Source organism: Sorex araneus, chromosome 9, assembly GCF_027595985.1.
Source record: "Sorex araneus isolate mSorAra2 chromosome 9, mSorAra2.pri, whole genome shotgun sequence".
NCBI classification, from domain to species: Eukaryota; Metazoa; Chordata; class Mammalia; order Eulipotyphla; family Soricidae; genus Sorex; species Sorex araneus.
Window position 1 is genome coordinate 64899302 of NC_073310.1, and position 18587 is coordinate 64917888.

The window sequence follows — 18587 nt, forward strand, 5'->3', positions numbered from 1 at the left end:
GCTGCCCTGACCGGGGCCCAAACGAGATGCTCGGGCTAGCGTGTCCCCCCGACGGCGCGGAGACCCGGGCCTGGGCCCCCGGCGGGCGGGGAAAGCCGGGCCGGCTGGCCCCGACCCCCGCTGCTGACCGCTCCCAGGGAGGGTCCGGCGCCCAGAGGCGGGACGGCGGGCGGCTCGGTGGGCCGGTGCCGACACAAAGTCACAGCCCCGCGCGCCACTCAGCCGGAGCGGCGCCCCTTCCCGAGCGCTGCTTGGGGGCCAAGAAAAATGAAAAAAAAGATCACTCGAAGCTGCTCTAAAGAATTGACTTAAGCATTGCTTTTTTGATTTTTTGTGTGTGTGTGTGTGTGTGTGAGGGGGGCACATCTGGCAGTACTTCGCGCCTACTCCTTGTGGGGCTTGGGGGACTGTGCAGGGTGCAGGGGGTGGAACCTGGGTTGGCCACCGCTGTATTTTTTCTCCAGCCTTCTACCTCCTTTGGAATGTCTTAAGACTTCTGAAAAAAAAATTTTTTTTCTTTTTGGGTCACACCCAGCGATGCACAGAGGTTACTCCTGGCTCTGCACTCAGGAATTACCCCTGGCGATGCTCGGGCGACCATATAGGATGCTGGGAATCGAACCGGGTCGACTGCGTGCAAGGCAAATGCCCTACCCATTGTGCTATTGCTCCAGCCCCAAGACTTCTGAAATATTTTAAATTCCAGAAACGGAGAGCTGCAAAAAATGGACACTGCTTTTATTTCTAGTTCAGTAGACAACATTGATAACCATTCTCAACATGTGTGATCACAGTTACCCAAGTGGCACGTCGTCAGTTCTCTGATTTATAAAGCGACAGAGGAGGGACGCACAAGGCAAGAGTAAAGGATGTGAGGATGACAGAGGTGGCCGATGCGCATGGTGGCAGGGAATGTGCACTGGCGGAGGGATGGGTGTTTGATCACTGTGAGATTGTAACCCAAACACGAAAGCTTGTAACTATCTCACGGTGATTCAATAAAATTGAGAGAGAGAGAGAGAGAGAGAGAGAGCGCTGGGTCATGAATCTGCTGATGCCCAGAATCGCCTAGACTCTGGGCCAAGACATGGATTCTGAGGGGCAGAGCGGGTGTTTTCGGGCCCACCTTGCCCCTCATTTCTGGGAACCACTGAGTCAGTAGGAGCACCAAGGGAAGGCACAGTGTGGAGCTGCTCACTGATGTTCCATGAGCTTAATTTTAGGTTGAGGAGGTAGGTTGGTGGTCTCAAAAAATCCCCCAACTCCTGACTCGGGGAAGTTCTGTCGTCACAGTGTTCCTTCCATACCATCTGTAAACATGGAATTTTAGAGGCGAGACTGAGTGAGCAGGGGCTGCATCCCCACATCAGACGCCCGGAGTCCACGGAACATTCTAGCTAGCACCGCAACAGTGATTCAGGAAGAGATGCTGGTGCAGCTGCCCCCAATCAAGTTCACTGCAGCTGAAACTCAAGTTGTGACGCAGGGTGAGAGGTGCTCCTCTTAGTCACAGCCACTGGGACTGTGTCGAGGGGGAATGGGCGAGAGCTGACACCAATCCGGACAGAGGCGGTCTGCCACCAGAGTCCCGGACACAGGTCACAGAGGCAGGCAAGTAGCACCAGACGGAAACCACAATCACAGGATTTGGGATAAAGTGGAAAACGATCAAAAGTGAAATGCATCAAACAAATCAAGAGGGGATGCTGTTAATCAACAGGCCCAAATCCCAGCTAGAAAACTTTTCCTGGCCATATACACTTAATTGATTGGGGGGGGGAGGTCACATAAAAATCCAGGTCGTGGCCCAGCTCTCCACACATCCTTGGCTGTCTGTGGGGGCCGTGGGCCCGTTGGCTTCTCACGCCCGTGAGCTATGTATGTCGGGTTCGTCTGACCTCGCCGATCCCACAAGAGTGTCGAAAGAACCGGAGGAGGAGCAGGGCAGCAGCTCAGGGGTCCCCAGGAGGCTGTTCCCGCAGGGCCTCAAGCAAACGTCTTCTTGAGAACTTCCTCGTGCTGCAGCTGGTGGACGGTCCCGATGCCCACGGCGGGGGTGGGCAAAGAGGGCCGGCTCACAAGGCGCAGCTGTGGGTGGGCCGGAGAGGAAACCCATGACATTGCCATCTGAACAGAAGTCTCTCCCCCCAGGAAGTACACCCCCTTCTCTTAGCTCCTAGAACCCCACATCACCCTTTCAGGTAAACGGCGAGTTACACGGCGCACGCTGGCTAGAGATCATCTCCTGGGAACCTCGCTACATTCCAGGCACGATCAGCTGAGACAGGTATGCGACTTTATACTGTTCCGTTTTTTTTAATTTGTGTAAGGGCCACACCTGGTGGCGCTGGGAACAGGACTCTACCCCCCAAATACATCCTACTGTTATATAAATTGTCGACTTGTCGGGTTTAGCTGTGGCAAATCCTAACTCGGAACGATTTAGACGTGGAAAGGGTTTGAGACTAATACACTGGCATCGACTGGGTGAACTGAGTTCTGACCGGAGCAGAATAGAAAGAGAAAGAGAATCACAACATGCTTCTCGGTTCTCCCTTCCTAGCCCTGGCCGAGAGGAGGCTCTGGTGCTTCGGGGAAGGGCCTGGGAGAGCACTGATGCAGGGTCTCTCTCCGACTGAGGACTCGAGGCCCGAAAATGACCTGCAAACCAGGATGTGAGCAGGCTAGTTGAGGGGGGAGCTGGTGGGGAGGGCCCTGGTGGGGGAGAGATCCTGAGGGTGGGGCGGAGGGAGTGAGCAGGGGGGGTACTGGGGAGGGGGGCTCAGGGCTTTCATCTTTTTAAGCAGAATCAGTTTGCTTTATGTGCTGGAATGTGTAGCTCCCTAGACAGTCGCCTCCAATGAGCTTTTATGTCTTAGTTTATCTTTAAAAGAACTAGACTGGGTCTGGAGCGATAGCACAGTGGGGAGGGTGTTTGCCTTGCACTCGGCCGACCCGGGTTCGATTCCCAGCATCCCATATGGTCCCCTGAGCACTGCCAGGAGTAATTCCTGAGTGAAGAGCAAGGAGTAACCCCTGTGCATCGCTGGGTATGACCCAAAAAGCAAAAAAAAAAAACAAAACTAGACTGGGCCATGGAGCGATAGCACAGCGGGGAGGGCGTTTGCCTTGCACGCAGCCCACCCGGGTTCGATTCCCAGCATCCCATACGGTCACCTGAGCACCATCAGGAGTAATTCCTGAGTGCATTGCCAGAAGTGACCCAAAAAGAAAAAAAAAAGGCAATGACAGGGCATTGGTACATTTGTTTGCATTCCAGAAGAAACGACTCCCACCCCCTCAACCATACAGAGAGAGAGAGAGAGAGAGAGAGAGAGAGAGAGAGCGCTTATACCTTACAGGCCAGTTGTTTTTCAAACCTTGGGGAAACGAAAAACCATGGACCCATGTTCTGAGGTTCCTCCTGACTCCAGACAAAATCTAGGGAAGAAGCAAGTTCGTTCAAGCCCCTGAAGCCGACTCCTGCGGTACAAACTCGCTGCCAGAATGCGCAGGCGGCTGAGTGCGGTGCCGCGCCCGGGCCGTGGGCGCAGACACAGGTGCCCCTCGTGGAGCTCGGCCTCGCCAGCCTGGCAGCGCCCCTCCCAGTGTACACGCCACCTGTCCCGGGCCAGGGCCCGCTCGTGTCCGCGGCACACTCTGAAGAGACTGGGTTATCTGGGCCTCTGACCGCTGACCTTTCTTTTGTGGGGCTCAGGGGGCACCTCTCGAGCAGTGCTCAGGAGACCTGGGCCCCCGGCCCCCGTGACCTCTGGCCAAGCCGGAGGAAGGAGTCGATGCTCGGCCACTGGGGCGAGCCCTGGCCCTGGGCACCCGCACTGTCTCCCGGTGTGCGGCGCACCCCGCCCCCGGAGGACATGGGGCGCCTGACGTGGGCCCCGGCGGGCGGCCTCACCTCGGGCCTGGGGGTACTTGCGCATCTCCTGCTGCAGCGCGTCCAGCGGGAAGGGGCAGAGCTCCTCCACGCGGATGACGGCCACCTCCTGCTTCCTGGCCTCCAGGGCGTCCCTCTGCTTCAGCAGGGCGTAGAAGTGCTTGCCGCAGCAGAACACCAGGCTCTTCACCCTGCCGCAGGGGCCGGTCAGCCAGAGCGGGGCTCCCGCAGGCTCACTGCTCACCGCAGGCGGCTCTGGGGCTGGGGCCGGCCCGTCAGCGTAAGCCATGCGGGTTCAGTCAAGTGTGGCATCATGACCCCCTCGGCTGGCCCCTCCCTCCCCACCAGCGAGGAGCACATGGGCCCCTGAGTCACTCGGGCCCCCTCAGGAGACCCCCCCCAAGAAAAGGCAGAAGCGCTGAGTTACTTGCTGGGGTCCACAGAAGAGTCCCCGAGGACGGGGCTGAACGTCGTTCCCGGGCCCATTTCTTGAAGCGTCGACACAGCCGCCTATGGGGGGCGGGGGGGGGGGAGCCGCATGTCAGCCACAGAAGGAGCTCGGCCGCCTGCTGTGTTGGGGTCCCTTAGCAAGTCCGGCCCCTACCCGGGACCCTACACAAACGTCTACACGGACCCCCGCTGTTGCTCTGGGCATCACCACTCCCAGACGCTTCAGAATACAATGGCTTCTCCGAGGTTGCAGCCCATGGCCTTTGGTCTAGCTCCGTAATTAGCTGAAGAACATTCCAGGCCAGGGGAGGCTCGGGGAGGGTGGCTGGCTGTCCGGCACAGTGATTCTGAGGCTAGAGGTGCTGGGTTCCATCACCAGGACAAAAAATAATAAAAAAGCCCAAAGAGCAAAACCAAGAACAGAATCAAGGTCCCAGGTGCCGGGAGGGCGAGGCCTGGAGCACAGGCCTTGCTCATGGGGGCCCCGGGCCCGTCCCCCAAACATTGCCAGGTGTGACCCCCCCATGTACCTCCAGGTTTCAACTCCCACCAAAAAAGATTAAAAATATCCTGAGTGCATGTACTTCCTGTAGAGTCATTTTTCACCTGAACTTGGGCCCTGACACTGTGCTCCAGCACGACAAGGTTAAATGCAGAAAGACAGTGCGGGGGGCGGGGGGGCACCCTCCTCTCTGGAATGGGCTGTGGTGCTCCTGGACACACTCTGGGTCTCCTGCGACCGCAGCGCGTGGTCCCGGCAAGCCTGGACTTGTTCACCCGGGCAAGCGCGTCCAGTTGAAGGCAAACAGTGACTGCCCACCCGAATAAGAGTCTTGTGCAAAGGCACCACGGGTGGAACAAGCTCACGCCTTGCAGCATTTATTAGCTCGACTGGAACTGCTTGAGAAGTCTAATATTTTTACTATTCAAAAAACTACACCAGGGCCGGAGTGATAGCACAGCGGGTAGGGCGTTTGCCTTGCACGCGGCCAACCCGGGTTCGATCCCCGGCATCCCATATGGTCCCCCAAGCACCGCCAGGAGTAATTCCTGAGTGCAGAGCCAGGAGTAACCCCTGAGCATCGCTGGGTGTGACCCAAAAAGAAAAAAAAAACTACACCATGCACAAAACACCTGGTGCAGGTACCGTGGGGGCAAAGCCCCCTTTAGCACCGCGTGACCTGTGGTCCCCGGGCCATTACGTCACCTCTTGGGACGTTACCAAACGCAACCGATCATTTAGCAGAACAGGAACTAGAGATTTTCCAGAAGACGAGCAGTGCCACATCTTCTCGGCCGGAGTAAATCCCCAGCTTGCACAGCAACGCCGTGGTGCTCGGGCCCTGCAGACTTGACGGCTTCTCCATAAAATGGTCCATCTTACAGATATGTGCTGAAGCACACCCCGGCCCGCAAGTGCGGGTCTCAACGTGGGGTCTGTGATTCCTTTTGTTCTCAAAGGCCTGGGTGTCACCTGGCAGTGCTCGGGCTTACTCCTGGCCCTGCACTCAGGGGTCACAGCACGGCGGGCTTAGAGGACCATCGGTGGTGCTGGCCCTGCTGTGCGTGGCTGAGCACCCACCCGCTGTGTCACCCTCTGGCCCCACGAGCTCCTCTCACGGTATGGGCTTGGGTATTCCTCGCTCTCCTTCATTCCCTTCTCATATTCCCCAAATAAACTATTTTACTCCCCCCACCAAAGAAAAAACTATGCTCAGACCCCCAGGATCCCAGAGTGCTAATACTGGTTGGTCCTGCCCCCACGGCAGCGAAGAGAGCAGCCTATATCGCCAGCTCTTCCTGGAAGACTGAAAAGGCCGGGGGGGGGGGGCAGGGGACGCCAGAGACACGGCCCAGAGGCAAGGTGGGTGTCTCACATGCCACAAGCCCAGCCTGAACCCCCGCACCGTGTAGATCACCTGAGTACCAGCAGAGGGGACCCCAGAGCACAGAAACAGCAGCCCCTAAGTGAGCACGGCAGGTGTGGACAGAAAATGAGAGGGAGGGAGGGAGGGAGGGAAGGAAGGAAGGAAGGAAGGAAGGAAGGAAGGAAGGAAGGAAGGAAGGAAGGAAGGAAGGAAGGAAGGAAGGAAGGAAGGAAGGAAGGAAGGAAGGAAAGGAAGGAAGGAAGGAGGGAAGGAAGGAGGGAAGGAGGGAGGGAAGAGGGAGGAACAAGGAAAGGAGGGAGGAGGGAGGAACGAGGGAAGGAAGAAAGGGAGGATGAAAGAAGGATGAAAGGAGGGAGGGAGAAGGGAGGAATGAGGGAAGAAAGAATGGAGGAAGGAAGAAGAGGAGGAGGGAGGGAGGAGGGAGGAATGAGGTAAGGGAGAAAGGGAGGATGAAAGAAGGATGGAGGAAGGAACGAGGGAGAAGGGAGGAACGAGGGAAGAAAGGATGGAGGAAGGAAGAAGAGGAGAAGGGAGGAAGGAGGGAAGAAAGGATGGAGGAAGGAGGGAGGGAGAAGGGAGGAACAAGGGAAGAAAGGATAGAGGAAGGAAAAAGAGGAGGGAGGGAGGAGGGAAGAAAGGATGGAGGAAGGAAGGAGGAGGGAGGGAAGAGGGAGGAACGAGGGAAGGAAGAAAGTGAGGAAGGAGGGGAAGAAGGGGAAGTAGGAGGAGGGTGTGTGGGAGGGAGGGAGGAGGGTGTCTGGGAGGGAGGGAGGGAGGAGGAGGGTGTGTGGGAGGGAGGGAGAGAGGGAAGAGGGTGTGTGGGAGGGAGGGAGGGAGAGGGCGGGCAGTGTGCGGCTGCAGGCGGGGCCCCCAGCGGGCTCCTCCTTCCCTACTCACGGGGAACCTCAGCAGCATCTTGGGGGCAGCCACGATGAGGGGCTTCCTGAAGTTGCGGACCATCTGTCTCCTGAGCAGGTGGAAGTACTGGGCCGGGGTGGTGGGGTTGGCCACGAACATGTTCACTGTGTCCCCGTCCACGCCCTCTTCGGTGCTGTCACACATCTGGAAGAGACGGGCAGCGGGCAGCGCCAGGAGACCCGCGTTTCGCCCGGGCGAGGGCAAAGGGCCGGGCGGGGCGGGCGCACCTGCAGGAAGCGCTCCAGGCGGCAGGACGAGTGGTCGGGGCCCGCCCCGTCGTAGCCGTGGGGGAGCAGGATGACGATGCCGCTCTGCAGGAGCCACTTGGCCTCGCCTGCAACACAGACGCCACGGCGGCCGCCCGCGCTCAGCCTGGCACCCGCAGGCCAGGGAGGGCGCCCTGGAGCGCGGGTGCTGGGGCCAGCGAGCAGAAGGCAGGAGTGGACAGTCCCCCTGCGGTCACGGGCCACGCAGGGCACCGGGCTGCCCGACAGCCCAGCGGGTCAGTCTGGCCACAGAGGCGCAGAGACACGGGCCTGGGTGGGCGCAGGGGCGCACCCCACTCCCAGGAGTGGCCACCAGAGGGCGCGGGGTGTCGCCATGCAGGGCTGCTGTGAGCCGGGCTGGCTCTGGCGGGCGGGCAGAGGGTCACACTCAAGGGTAAGTCCTGGCAGGGCTCGGGCATCAAGCCAGGCCAGCCGCTTGCCAGGCCCGCGCCCTGCCCACCGTGCTGGCCTCCGCCCGGTGCTGCTTCCGTAGGTGATGGTCAGGGTAAGGGAGGTGGGGGAGCCCCTGACGGCACAGTGGGCGGGCAGTGCTCCCTGAGCAGTGCCTGCAAGGGCTGCCCCGTCAGCACTGCAGCAGTGCTCCCTGAGCAGTGCTCCCTGAGCAGCGCCTAGAGCAGCCCCACTCCCGCCTGGCCTGTTAGGGCTCTCGGGGGGCTACCGCAGTGCCAGGGACCTTGTGCGCCAGGGATGGAATCCAAGCTCTGCCCCCGGGAGCCATGTCCTGGATGCTGCGCCCTCCTTCCTTTGCTGCCCGGGGACTACTCCTGGCTCAGTGCTCTTAAGACCATGCAGTGCCAGAGTGTAAATCCAGGGCTCCCTGCTGCATGCAAACTCCATGCTCCAGATCTCTGGGCCCCCTGTGGCCCCGTTCATACATCTGCCCCCGGGCGGCTGCAGCCCTGGGCACGCTGTCCCCACCGCCACCCCCAAAGCGAACGCCCACCTCCAGAGATGAACGTGTCAAAGATGATCTGGGCCCCGTTGAAGAAGTCGCCGAACTGGGCCTCCCAGAGGGGCAACAGGTTGGGGCTTTCGATGCTCATCCCGTACTCGAACCCCAGCACCGCCTCCTCGGACAGTGGGCTGTTGCTGACCTGTGGCATCGGGCGACACGGGGGGTCAGGCAGAAAGGGAGGAAGCCAGGGCTGGGGGACCACAGGCGTACAAACCGCCCAGAGGACAGAGGGGCAGGGTGGGGGCTGGGTTTCCGGCCATGCCGCTGACCCTGAGGAGCAGGGCTGCTTGTTCTCTCCGTGGGGCGCGGGTGGGAAAGGGGGGACAGACAGAGGGAGAGAGAAAGACGGTCCCCTCCAGAATAAGCGAGATGGGGCCGAGGAGAGGCTAGAGCGACGCGCAAGTTCGGTCCCCAGGATCAATTTACACACAACTGGGAACGCTGGGCCTGGAGAACCCCCAAGCCCCCTGGGTGTGAGCCCCCCCCCACCAAAGAAAGAAGCGGCATCGGCGCAGTAGCTCAGCACCAGGCTCACGCGCAGGGACGCCCACCTCGAGGAAGCCCTTCTGACTGGGGTCCATGTGGTTCAAAGGGATGTAGATCTCGTCCGTCTCCTGGCAGACCACCATGGCGTGCCTGTGGCTGAACGTCCCGCGGCCCACGTCCTGGCCACTCAGGCGGACGTTGAAGCCTAAGCAGGGAGGCGGGGATGCAGGGTGCCGTGAGTGACCTCACCCTCGAAGGCCGGTGAGTCTGATTTCAGAATCACCCACGCGGTGACGCTCTGGGGTTATCCTGGCTCTGCACGCAGGAGCGTCTCCTGGTGGTGCTCAGGGGACCACACGGGATGCCAGGGACCAAACCCGGGTCGGCCCCGGGCAGGGCAGGTGCCCTGTCTGCTGTACTGTCACTCCAGCCCTGACCCCGAATCTCCCCTGAGGACTTCCCTGACTAAGGCAGGCCTGGGGACATGGGGACCGCATGCCTCACGGGCGAGAGGCCCCAGGTTTGATCCCCAGCCCCCAACACAATCAATGCACAGACACAGGAACTACAGTACACCTGTCCTGACTCAGGATCCAGCCGTCGGGGTGACCGTGAGAATGGGGAGCTGCAACCGAGAGTCACCTCAAGCGACAGCGCATGTTCTGCATACAGGAACCCCGAGTTCAATCCCGCCACCACTGGGTCCCTGCGCACCCTCGGGAGAAGCTCCCACACCACTGGGAGTCAGGCCCCAAGCACCGAGCCAGAACAAAACAGAATACACACACACACACACACACACACACACACACGCCATCATCTGCTTTATTATTTTTAGAGGAAAATACCTCCCCCGAGCGTCCAGGGCTGGGCTGGAGGAAGAGTGCAGAGACCAAGGCACTTGCCTTGCCCGTGGGCAGCCCTGCTTCCACCCCCCAGTACTACACACGGTCCCCTGAGCACCACCAAGGACAGATCTCTGAGCACAGAGCCAGGAGCAAGTACCAAGCACCACAGGGTGTGGCCCCCAAACAAACAAAACCCCAAACATCCAGGGCCAGAGATTTAGTCCTGGTGATGTCGTGCCTTGCACGAGGCTGACCCTGGTTTGCTCCTATACTTCATATGACCCCTCGGGCACCACTGGATATCACCCACATCCCTCCTCAAAGTAATAAAAACTTCCGAGCCAGAGGGATAGTATAGCGGATAGCGTGTTGGCCTTGTACGCGGCCAACCTGGGTCCGATTTCCGGCATCCCATATGGTGTACTGAGCACCACCAGGAGTGATTCCTGAGTGGAGTCAGAAGCAACCCCTGAGCATCATCAGGTGTGAACCAAAAACAAACAACAACAAAGACAAAAAAGAAACCCAAAATACAAACCAACCCCAAACCGAACATCTATGTGTCTTCTCAGTGAGGTGAGCCAACAGCTTCCCCTGAGGAAGTGACGTGGGCAGGGAAGGACGTTGCGCATTAGAGCCCCTCTCAGAACAGCAGGAATCACGCGTCACAAAGGCCACCCTGAGCGGCCCCCAGGGGCCACATTCTCAGCCGCAAGCTCCTACCTTGGGCGAGCAGAGAGCCGAGGGCCAGTGCCTCGGCGGTGGCCCAGTCCAGCCTCGTCCCGTCCACCACTCTCTCCAGCCGGGACTGCAGAGAGAAAGGGGCGTGAGGGGGGCTGCCGGGCGGTCTGCGCCGAGTCAGCTCAACGCAGCCGTCACACGGACGCTTTCACCAAGTGAAACAGGACGGCAGAGGGAGGCGGGGAGACAGCAACTGTACATCGCTCCAGAACATTCCAGAAACAAGCTTGGGAGGTGGCCCAGCATTAGAGCACGTGCCTCGCCGGGGTGAGCCTGGGCTTGGCCCCTGGCACCGCACAGCAGAGACAGGCTGTGGGTTGTGGCCAGCCCCGCGGGCGAGGGGAGAGGACACTCCGCAGCGGCTCTAGTGCTCAGGGAGTTTCTCCAGCTGCTTCCTACTGTCTGTAGGCACAGGGCGAAACTAAGGCAGAAGCTAGTGACTGACAGTAATCCTGAGGGCAAAGTTCCTACAAGTGCAAGAAAGATGAAGGCTGGGGGGACCCTCTGCGCCTAAAGACTTTGACTCCAGAGATCTAACACATTCGGGCATCCAGCGCAGCAGCCGATAGCGATGCACTGGGACTGCGAACTGGGCTACAACTCTGTGCTGCCGGGGGTGGATTTTTTTCCTCCCCACCCTGTCTTCCTGCAGGGAAAGCGGTGGGCTGGTGGCACCCACATGGCAGGCGCCATCTTCTATGACTCCAAACCCAGAGGTATTCGGTTTTTACTTTTGGGGCTCCCAGGAACTCATGGGAAGGGGGCGTAACCGGCACACCCTCGGCCCAGATAAATCCGGAGCCGCTGAGCGCGAATCGGACCCTCTGTGCCTAAAGACTTTGAATTCAGAGACTTCTTACAGCAATGCACTGGGACTGTGAGCGGGGCTATGTAATTTCTGGCAGAATTTTCCCTGGACTTTATACAGAAATCCAAAACCGCGCAGACGCGGACTTAACATTTATAATTGTCAGCAATGAGAAACGGTTCCATTTGAACAGGTCTGACTTGGGGGGGAAACTCCAAATAATAACAGTAAGTTTTTGTTGAAATATTGAAGGTTTTTAATGTAGCAGCCACCTCTCTGGACTGTGAACTAAGCAAAAGCCCCACGCTGGCCGACGTGGCGTGGCGTACACCATACTATGAGGCGCGGGAAGGGGGATGAGGGGGAAAAAGAAAAAAAAGGGAAAAGGAAAAAGAAAAAAAAAGAGAGAGAGAGTTATGTACTTATAGCAGTGGGGCTACATATCTCTTCATTTCCAGCAATGAAAAACTAATTATCAAATGTAGTAGGTCTGTCTCTCTTGGGTGGAAACTCCAACAACTATAGTGAGTTTTGTGTTGAATTATGGAATGTAATCAAGGTAAAGAAAAAATGAAGTGAAATTCATTAGTTATACAGTAGGGGGTAGGGCGTGGGGGCGGGGGGTATACTGGGGTTTTTGGTGGTGGAATATGGGCACTGGTGAAGGGATGGGTGTTTGAATATTGTATAACTGAGACATAAACCTGAGAACTTTGTAACTTTCCACATGGTGATTTAATAAAAAGTTAAAAAAAAAATAGATGAAGGCTGGGGCCAGAGCCAGAGCACAGTGCCAGAGCGTTTGCCTTGGACGCTGCCGACCCGGGTTCCATCCCCCACATCCCATACGGTCCCCTGAGCAGCGCAATTCTGAGTGTGGGGCCTGGAGCAAGCCCTGAGCATCACTGGGTGTGGCAGAAGAAGGTGGAGGAGAAGGAAGAAGAGGAGGTGGGCGAGGAGGAGGGCGAGGAGGAGGAGGTGGAGGAAGAAGATGAGGTGGAGAAGGAGGAGGAGGAGGAGGAGAGGAAGGAAGATGAAGGCCCCTGGCTCCCTGCTCTCTAGGTTTGGGTGCTGCAAGTCCCCGGACCCAGGGGCACACGAGTCCACCGCTAAGCCGGGGTAGTGTGTAAAAGCTGCCCGCGTGTCACAGTTACCTTCGGGGGGTAGGTGGGCTATTTGTTCGTCTTCTTTATTTTTCATATCAAGTGATCAATTTGAGAAGGGGCCTGCCAGGGCCTCCTCCACACGAAAATAAGCACCCGCCCACGAACCCCTCTGGCCACCATGCATCACGTGAGCATATCTGATTTTCTTATGGTCATTGTCTACTAGCCATCCGAAAGAACCAAAGTGGGCCGGAGCCATAGCACAGCGGGGAGGGCGTTTGCCTTGCACACGGCCGAGCCGGGTTTGATTCCCAGCATCCCATATGGTCCCGTGAGCACCACCAGGAGTAATTCCTGAGTGCAGAGCCAGGAGTAACCCCTGTGCATCTCCAGGCATGACCCAACACACACACACACACACACACACACACACACACACACACACCACAAGAACCAAAGTGTGTTCTGCTTGTTAGCTAGGAAGATGCAGACCAGCGCTCAGAGGGGCTGTATCTGCAGTCACGCCGTGCCCGTGGCACCATGCATCTCAGCACACACCACGTCTCTGGTGCAGCCACAGGAGGGGGGTCCCAGTGCAACACCCAGCAGGGCCCGCCTCCTGGCGGGAGCACGGCCCCCGTCTGCCGCGGTGCCCGCCTACCTGGACATACATCTTCAGCAGGTGGCTGTGCATCTGCAGCTCCTCGGGCACCTGCACAGACTTGGCGCCCACGAAGCGCAGGAGGTCGAGGGGCACGCCCGTGTCCCAGGTGGTGATGCAGGCCGGCGGCTGCACCAGGCCCCGCCAGTGGGCCTGCAGGTGTGTGGCGGGCGGGCGGTACTGCTCCAGGTTGGTCAGGTGGCCGTTCAACTTGGCGTAGTACGAGGTCTTGATCTCCGTCACCTCCTCCGGCGTCATGAGCCCTTTGCCAACGAGGTGCTCTGCGTACGTGTCCGGGATGCTCTTCCGGGCCCTGTGAGGGACAGGAACGGTGGTCAGTGTGCGCCTCTGCCGCCCTGAGCGAGACGCCATCCCCGTGGAAGGCGGGCGGGGGGCGCTTCAGGGCGGGACAGGGCGGGACAGGGTGAGCGCCCAAAGGCCAGCTGCTGCTCCCGTCCAAGTGCTCTGTATGTTCCATGCCTTTGGGGGCCAATAAATCACTTTTTTCCCAAAGGTGTTGGTGAGTAACCACCTCTGCAGACAGGCCAGAGAAAAAAATTAATTATCTTTCTAGGATTGGGGGGCCTACTGTCACGTAGAAGTGATTGGTGGGGAAGTTTCTACTATGAATCAGTAAATTCTGAACAATCACTTGCAGGGTTGACCTGTGTCGCCTACCCTTTCAGCATCCCTGGATTAAAACAAAAATAAAGAGCCCAGTAGAGCTGGTATCTGCTTCAGAAAGCTTTAATAGGCCTACATATGTACACCTACACACATCTACATGTGTATATATGTGCATATATGTATGTCCATATATATATCTCCTGCCCCCGTACCAGGCTGTCTTCACCAGGGCCCCCTCGAAGGGGGGCAGGTTGAGTTTCCTTCCCTGCCCCAAGCAGAACCCCGGCAGTATAAAATCTCCAGAACCCAGCCGTAACCGTACTCAAGGCCACTCTCCACACGCTCGAACGATCCTCACGCATGAAGGAACAGGCAGAGGAACCCAGGTATATGGGAACCCGTGGCTGAGATCTCCAAGCCTGCTCAGATTGGGACTGGGCCTCCTCCACCCAGATCCCCAATTTTCCAGTAGCTTGGTAGTCACACCCACAAACTGGCCCGGTGCCATGTAATCATATCAACAGCCAAGATCCAGAGACTATAAAACAAAGCTTCCGGAAGAGACCAATGCAGTATCCCGCCTGCACAACAGAGCCTGGCAAGCTACCTGTGGCGTATTCGAGATGCCAAAAACAGTAACAATAACGGGCCTCATTCTCCTGACCCTGAAAGAGCACCCAATACAGCAGAGTTGGGAAGGACAGGGACAAATGTCAGTAACAATAATAAATGTTACTGGTGCCCGCTCTAGCAAATCGATGAACAACTGAATGACAAGTGACACAAGTGATATATATATATATATGTATACATATATATATCATCATCATCATCATCAGTTACTGGGGATTTTTTTCTTCTTGGGCCACACCCAGCGATGCTCGGGGGTTACTCCTGGCTCTGCACTCAGGAATTACTCCTGGCGGTGCTCAGGGGACCATATGGGACTCTGGGAATCGAACCCAGGTTGGCTGAGTGCAAGGCAAATGCCCTACCCTCTGTGCTATTGCTCCAGCCCCCAGTCACTGGGTTTTGCAGTGATAATCAAGCCAATGTGCATTTCCACAATGCTCGGAGCTGGAAAACCTGCACGCATAACATCACATCTAATTCTGACCCCCTAAGTGAGGGCAGGGCAGAGAGGGTGTCCAGTAGATCCTGAGACACCTCAAATCCTTCAGTTTCTTCAGAACTTAGAGGAAACCGGATTGTCATTCCAAGAGCGGACCAGTGCAGGCGGCAAGCAGCCCGCCTGGAGCGTGCCCCCAAGCTGCTTAACTTGGGCAGAAGAGGAACAAAGTGCGGGAGGGGATCTGTGCTGTGTCGCAGCTCGAAAGGTCCTTCCAGGGCACCCCACTGCCCACTGCCTCCCCTGTCTGCACTGTCCTACAGCTATACAACGCAGTTTTCTATCATTAAAACTCCCCGAGCGGGGCCCGAGTACAGTGGGTAGGGCACTTGCCTGCACTGGCCGACCAGGGTTCGATCTCTGACATCCCATATGGTCCCCTGAGCACCAGCAGGAGTATTTCCTGAGTTCAGAGCCAGGAAAACTCTGAGCATTGCTAGGTGTGGCCCAAAACCCAAACAAAAACGACAACAAACCAAACCCCCCAAGACGTCTAGAAAGGCACTGTGGGTTCATTTCAATAATGCATTTCTTTTACTCCATTTCTTTCCACCCAAATATGTCCCTACAGTGGCTAATCCACATCAAAATCATTTTGGGGGGGCGGGGGTCACACCTGGCGATGTACAGGGGTTACTCCTGGCTCTTCACTCAGGAATCACTCCTGGCGGTGCTCGGGGTACCCATATGGGACGCTGGGATTTGAACCCAGGTAGGCCGCGTGCAAGGCAAACGCCCTCCCCGCTGTGCTATCGCTCCAGCCCCTCAAAATCATTCTTGAGAAAGCCTTTTTGCATCTTTATCCCAGCAGGTCTCTGAAGCCTGGGGGAGTTCGGATTCCCCCCAGCCACTGGCTTCCACGCTGGAGGGCACCTCTCAATGCACCCACAGACCCATCCTGGCCCCTCAAAGGAGGGGCCCCTTGTAGCAGAGAGCGGGGGGGGGGGGGGGTGGTTCGTGCCCCGGCCCAGCGGCGCCCGCCCAGCAGGCTCAGGCAAAGCTCTCTGAGGGCATCTTCCCGCACGCGCCCAGCTGCGGAGGAGGGTGTGTTCTGCTCCCTGTCCACTTGCCGAGGGGACAAGCAGAGTCCCAAGAGTAGAGGGGGGCTGTCCTACAACCACTGGAAGACCCTCCCAGCTTGGCAAGTGCCGAGGCTGGGGCCTCTGATGAACTCGCGTGTGCTGTGGGGGAGGGGCCGGGGACGCGTGTACCTGATGATCTTGTACATGACCGGGTTGGTGAAGAAGGGCTCGTCCAGCTCATTGTGGCCCCACTGCCGGTAGCACAGCAGGTCCACGATCACGTCCTTCCGGAACTGGCGCTGGTACTCAAAAGCCAGGCGGGTGGCACGGACCACCTCCTCTGGGCTGTCCCCATTCACGTGGATGACAGCACAGCCCACCAGCTTCCCTGGGGAGAGAGGCCTGAGCTGAGTGTCGGTGGGCGCCCGGGGAGGCGGCCCGTGGCCGAGAAGCTGTGAGCCCAGGGGAGCCCACCCCAGCTCTGGGCCTGACGGGGGAGGCGGGGGAGCCAGGCCACTGAGTCTCTGGATCTGCTCGCGAGGTCACGGCTCCTGCCCCTGCAGAACTGCAGATGCGTCAGTGAACACACTAAGGGCCAACCGTGACAAGCACGCGTGTCATGAGCAACATCTGCTTTGTGGCTGCTCCAGAGAAGATGGAAAGATGGATTTTCTCCAGAGAGAATTCTGGAATATTGTGTTCGTGTCCCCATCAAACCAACCCCAAATACTCAGCTCTAAAAGGCAGCCGGCAGGGGGCCAGAGAGATGTACAGTAGGGTGCTGGCTTTGCATGCAGCCACCCTGGGTTTGATCCCTGGCATCCCAGACGGGCCCTGAGCACTGCTCAGAGTGACTTCTGAGTGTGGAGCCAGGAGTAACCCCCTGAGCATCGCCAGGTGTGGCCCCAAAACAAAATAATTAAAAAAATTTTTGAAAAGGGCACCCAGGCCAGGCTCGGCATGTGAAACGAGAGTCCTTACCTCCCAGAAATTCTCAGACCCTGTGAAATAGGGCAAGAATGGCAAAAGCCATCGGTATCTGCGAATGGTCCCAGTTTTATGGGATAAGACAAGTGGGCCCTGCCTCTCTGACCACCAAGCCCACAGGCCAGCTGGCCCAATTCAACGCTGGCCACTCACCTCCTCGACTCGGAGCCTGGGCTGCCTGCACGCGAGCACCCTGCAGAGGACCCCGCGCGTGTGTCCGTCTGGTTCTGCCCCTCCCACCGAGGCATGTGACATTGCGCCTCTGGGCGCCTCTTATTACTGTTGTTATTTTTGGCTTTTGACTTTGGGGCGACTTCTGTGTTCAGGGGTCACTCCTGGCAGTGCTCAGGGGGCTCTATACGGTGCCAGGGACTGAGGGTGGGCCGTGCGCAAGACGAGCCCCTGCAGCTGTCTTATCTCTCCAGCCCCTCAGTTCCACTCTTTTACCGTATTTCTCAAATTGGAAGATCAGACTCAGATATAGCTGTTGGGTTTTTTTTTAAGATTTTTTTTGGAGCCAGAGATGAAACCCGGCCTCACACACAGGCAAGCCCTACCTACCCCTTACCCAGAATCATGGAAGAGACTTTGACTTCTTCACTCTGTCTTGTTTGGTGCTTGAGGACTACTCCCAGCTCAGTGCTCAGAGGACGATGTGGTACCAGGGATCAGACCCTGGCTCCCACACGCAACGCAAAGATTCCAGGCTGTGGGTCCCTCCCCATCCTCATACCAGGACTTTTATTAACGCGGATGGTGCCGACTGACCATCTGTGGTTCGAAGTTAAACTGGGGTAGCCAGTGAGGGCCGTGGTACTGAGAACTACACGCTTCTCTAGAGCCCCTTGTGCCCGCCCCATCACCCCCGAGTGTGGCGGGGTCCCCTACCGATGTCACTGCAGTACAGGGAGGAGCGCCCCCTCTCGGCCGGGGTGGTGTAGCCCAGCTGGTTATTGACGATCAGATGCACACTGCCGCCGATGCGGAAATGCGGCAGGTTGGAGAGCGTGAATGTCTCGGGAACAATCCCTTGACCACAGAAAGACGCATCGCCATGAACCTGCATCATGGGGGAGAGGGAGGGAGGGAGGGAGGGAGGGGAAGAGGGAGGGAGGGAGGGAGGGAGGAAAAGAAAGAAAGAGGAGCAGAAAAAGAAAGTGAGAAACCAAGGTTCTTGGGTCAAAATGCTCCTCTCTCCAGTAGAAAACCATCAGCTCAGCCCTCCTGCCCCGCTCCTGGAACTGCGGGGCAACAGAACTTCCCACAGTGGCTTCCCTGTCCCCCGCAGCCACCACCGTGACCTCTCCCCACCCTGCACGCCATCACCTAACCTCGCTGGACACAGAAGGTGTCAGGGGGAAGCCGCCCGGGCACAGGAGCTGAGGAACAAGGCCCAGCCTCAAGCCTGCTGTGTCCCCCAACACTTCTTACCCATCAGGAAGGAAATTCCGCAGAGTTAGTGCCAGGCGCCGCGGGATGCCAGCGCCACTGTGAGCATAACGGGCTGATGTGGAGGTTGTGTATGTGGGGGTCCTCGGCCATAAGTCGGACCCCCGGGGCTGCCCCACACATCTGCTACATGTAAAGGCAACACCCGTCCTTCTGCCTTCTCCACGCTACTGTATCTGCTGGCATGTGGTTTGCTGATTTGCTTGTTTTGGCCTTTGGGGTCACACCCACTGAAGCTCAGGCCTGACTCCTGGTTCTGCAGGAATTACTCTGTCGGGTTCAGGGGAACATGGGATACTGGGGATCAAAGCCGGGTCGGCGGCATGCAA

At 57.9% G+C, this 18587-nt stretch overlaps 1 protein-coding gene across 2 annotated transcripts in view; it reads right to left on the minus strand.

Annotated features, from left to right (window-relative positions):
* Nucleotides 1-717: 717 nt before the first annotated feature.
* Nucleotides 718-18587, minus strand: part of DHTKD1 (dehydrogenase E1 and transketolase domain containing 1) — a 34100-nt gene continuing 16230 nt past the window's right edge. Inside the window, exons 6-17 of one of the 2 annotated variants that reach the window (XM_055147288.1) lie at nucleotides 17698-17869; nucleotides 16012-16210; nucleotides 13045-13357; nucleotides 10452-10536; nucleotides 8946-9085; nucleotides 8383-8533; nucleotides 7380-7486; nucleotides 7132-7296; nucleotides 4323-4405; nucleotides 3917-4086; nucleotides 3356-3441; nucleotides 718-2088 (exon numbers count right to left, since the gene is read on the minus strand). In XM_055147288.1, coding sequence (XP_055003263.1) covers nucleotides 1987-2088; nucleotides 3356-3441; nucleotides 3917-4086; nucleotides 4323-4405; nucleotides 7132-7296; nucleotides 7380-7486; nucleotides 8383-8533; nucleotides 8946-9085; nucleotides 10452-10536; nucleotides 13045-13357; nucleotides 16012-16210; nucleotides 17698-17869 — 1773 coding nt within the window. In that variant the 3' untranslated portion in view covers nucleotides 718-1986. Of the gene's footprint in view, nucleotides 2089-3355; nucleotides 4087-4322; nucleotides 4406-7131; nucleotides 7297-7379; nucleotides 7487-8382; nucleotides 8534-8945; nucleotides 9086-10451; nucleotides 10537-13044; nucleotides 13358-16011; nucleotides 16211-17697; nucleotides 17870-18587 lie in introns of both variants that reach the window. The other variant, XR_008631425.1, reaches the window with a different exon arrangement.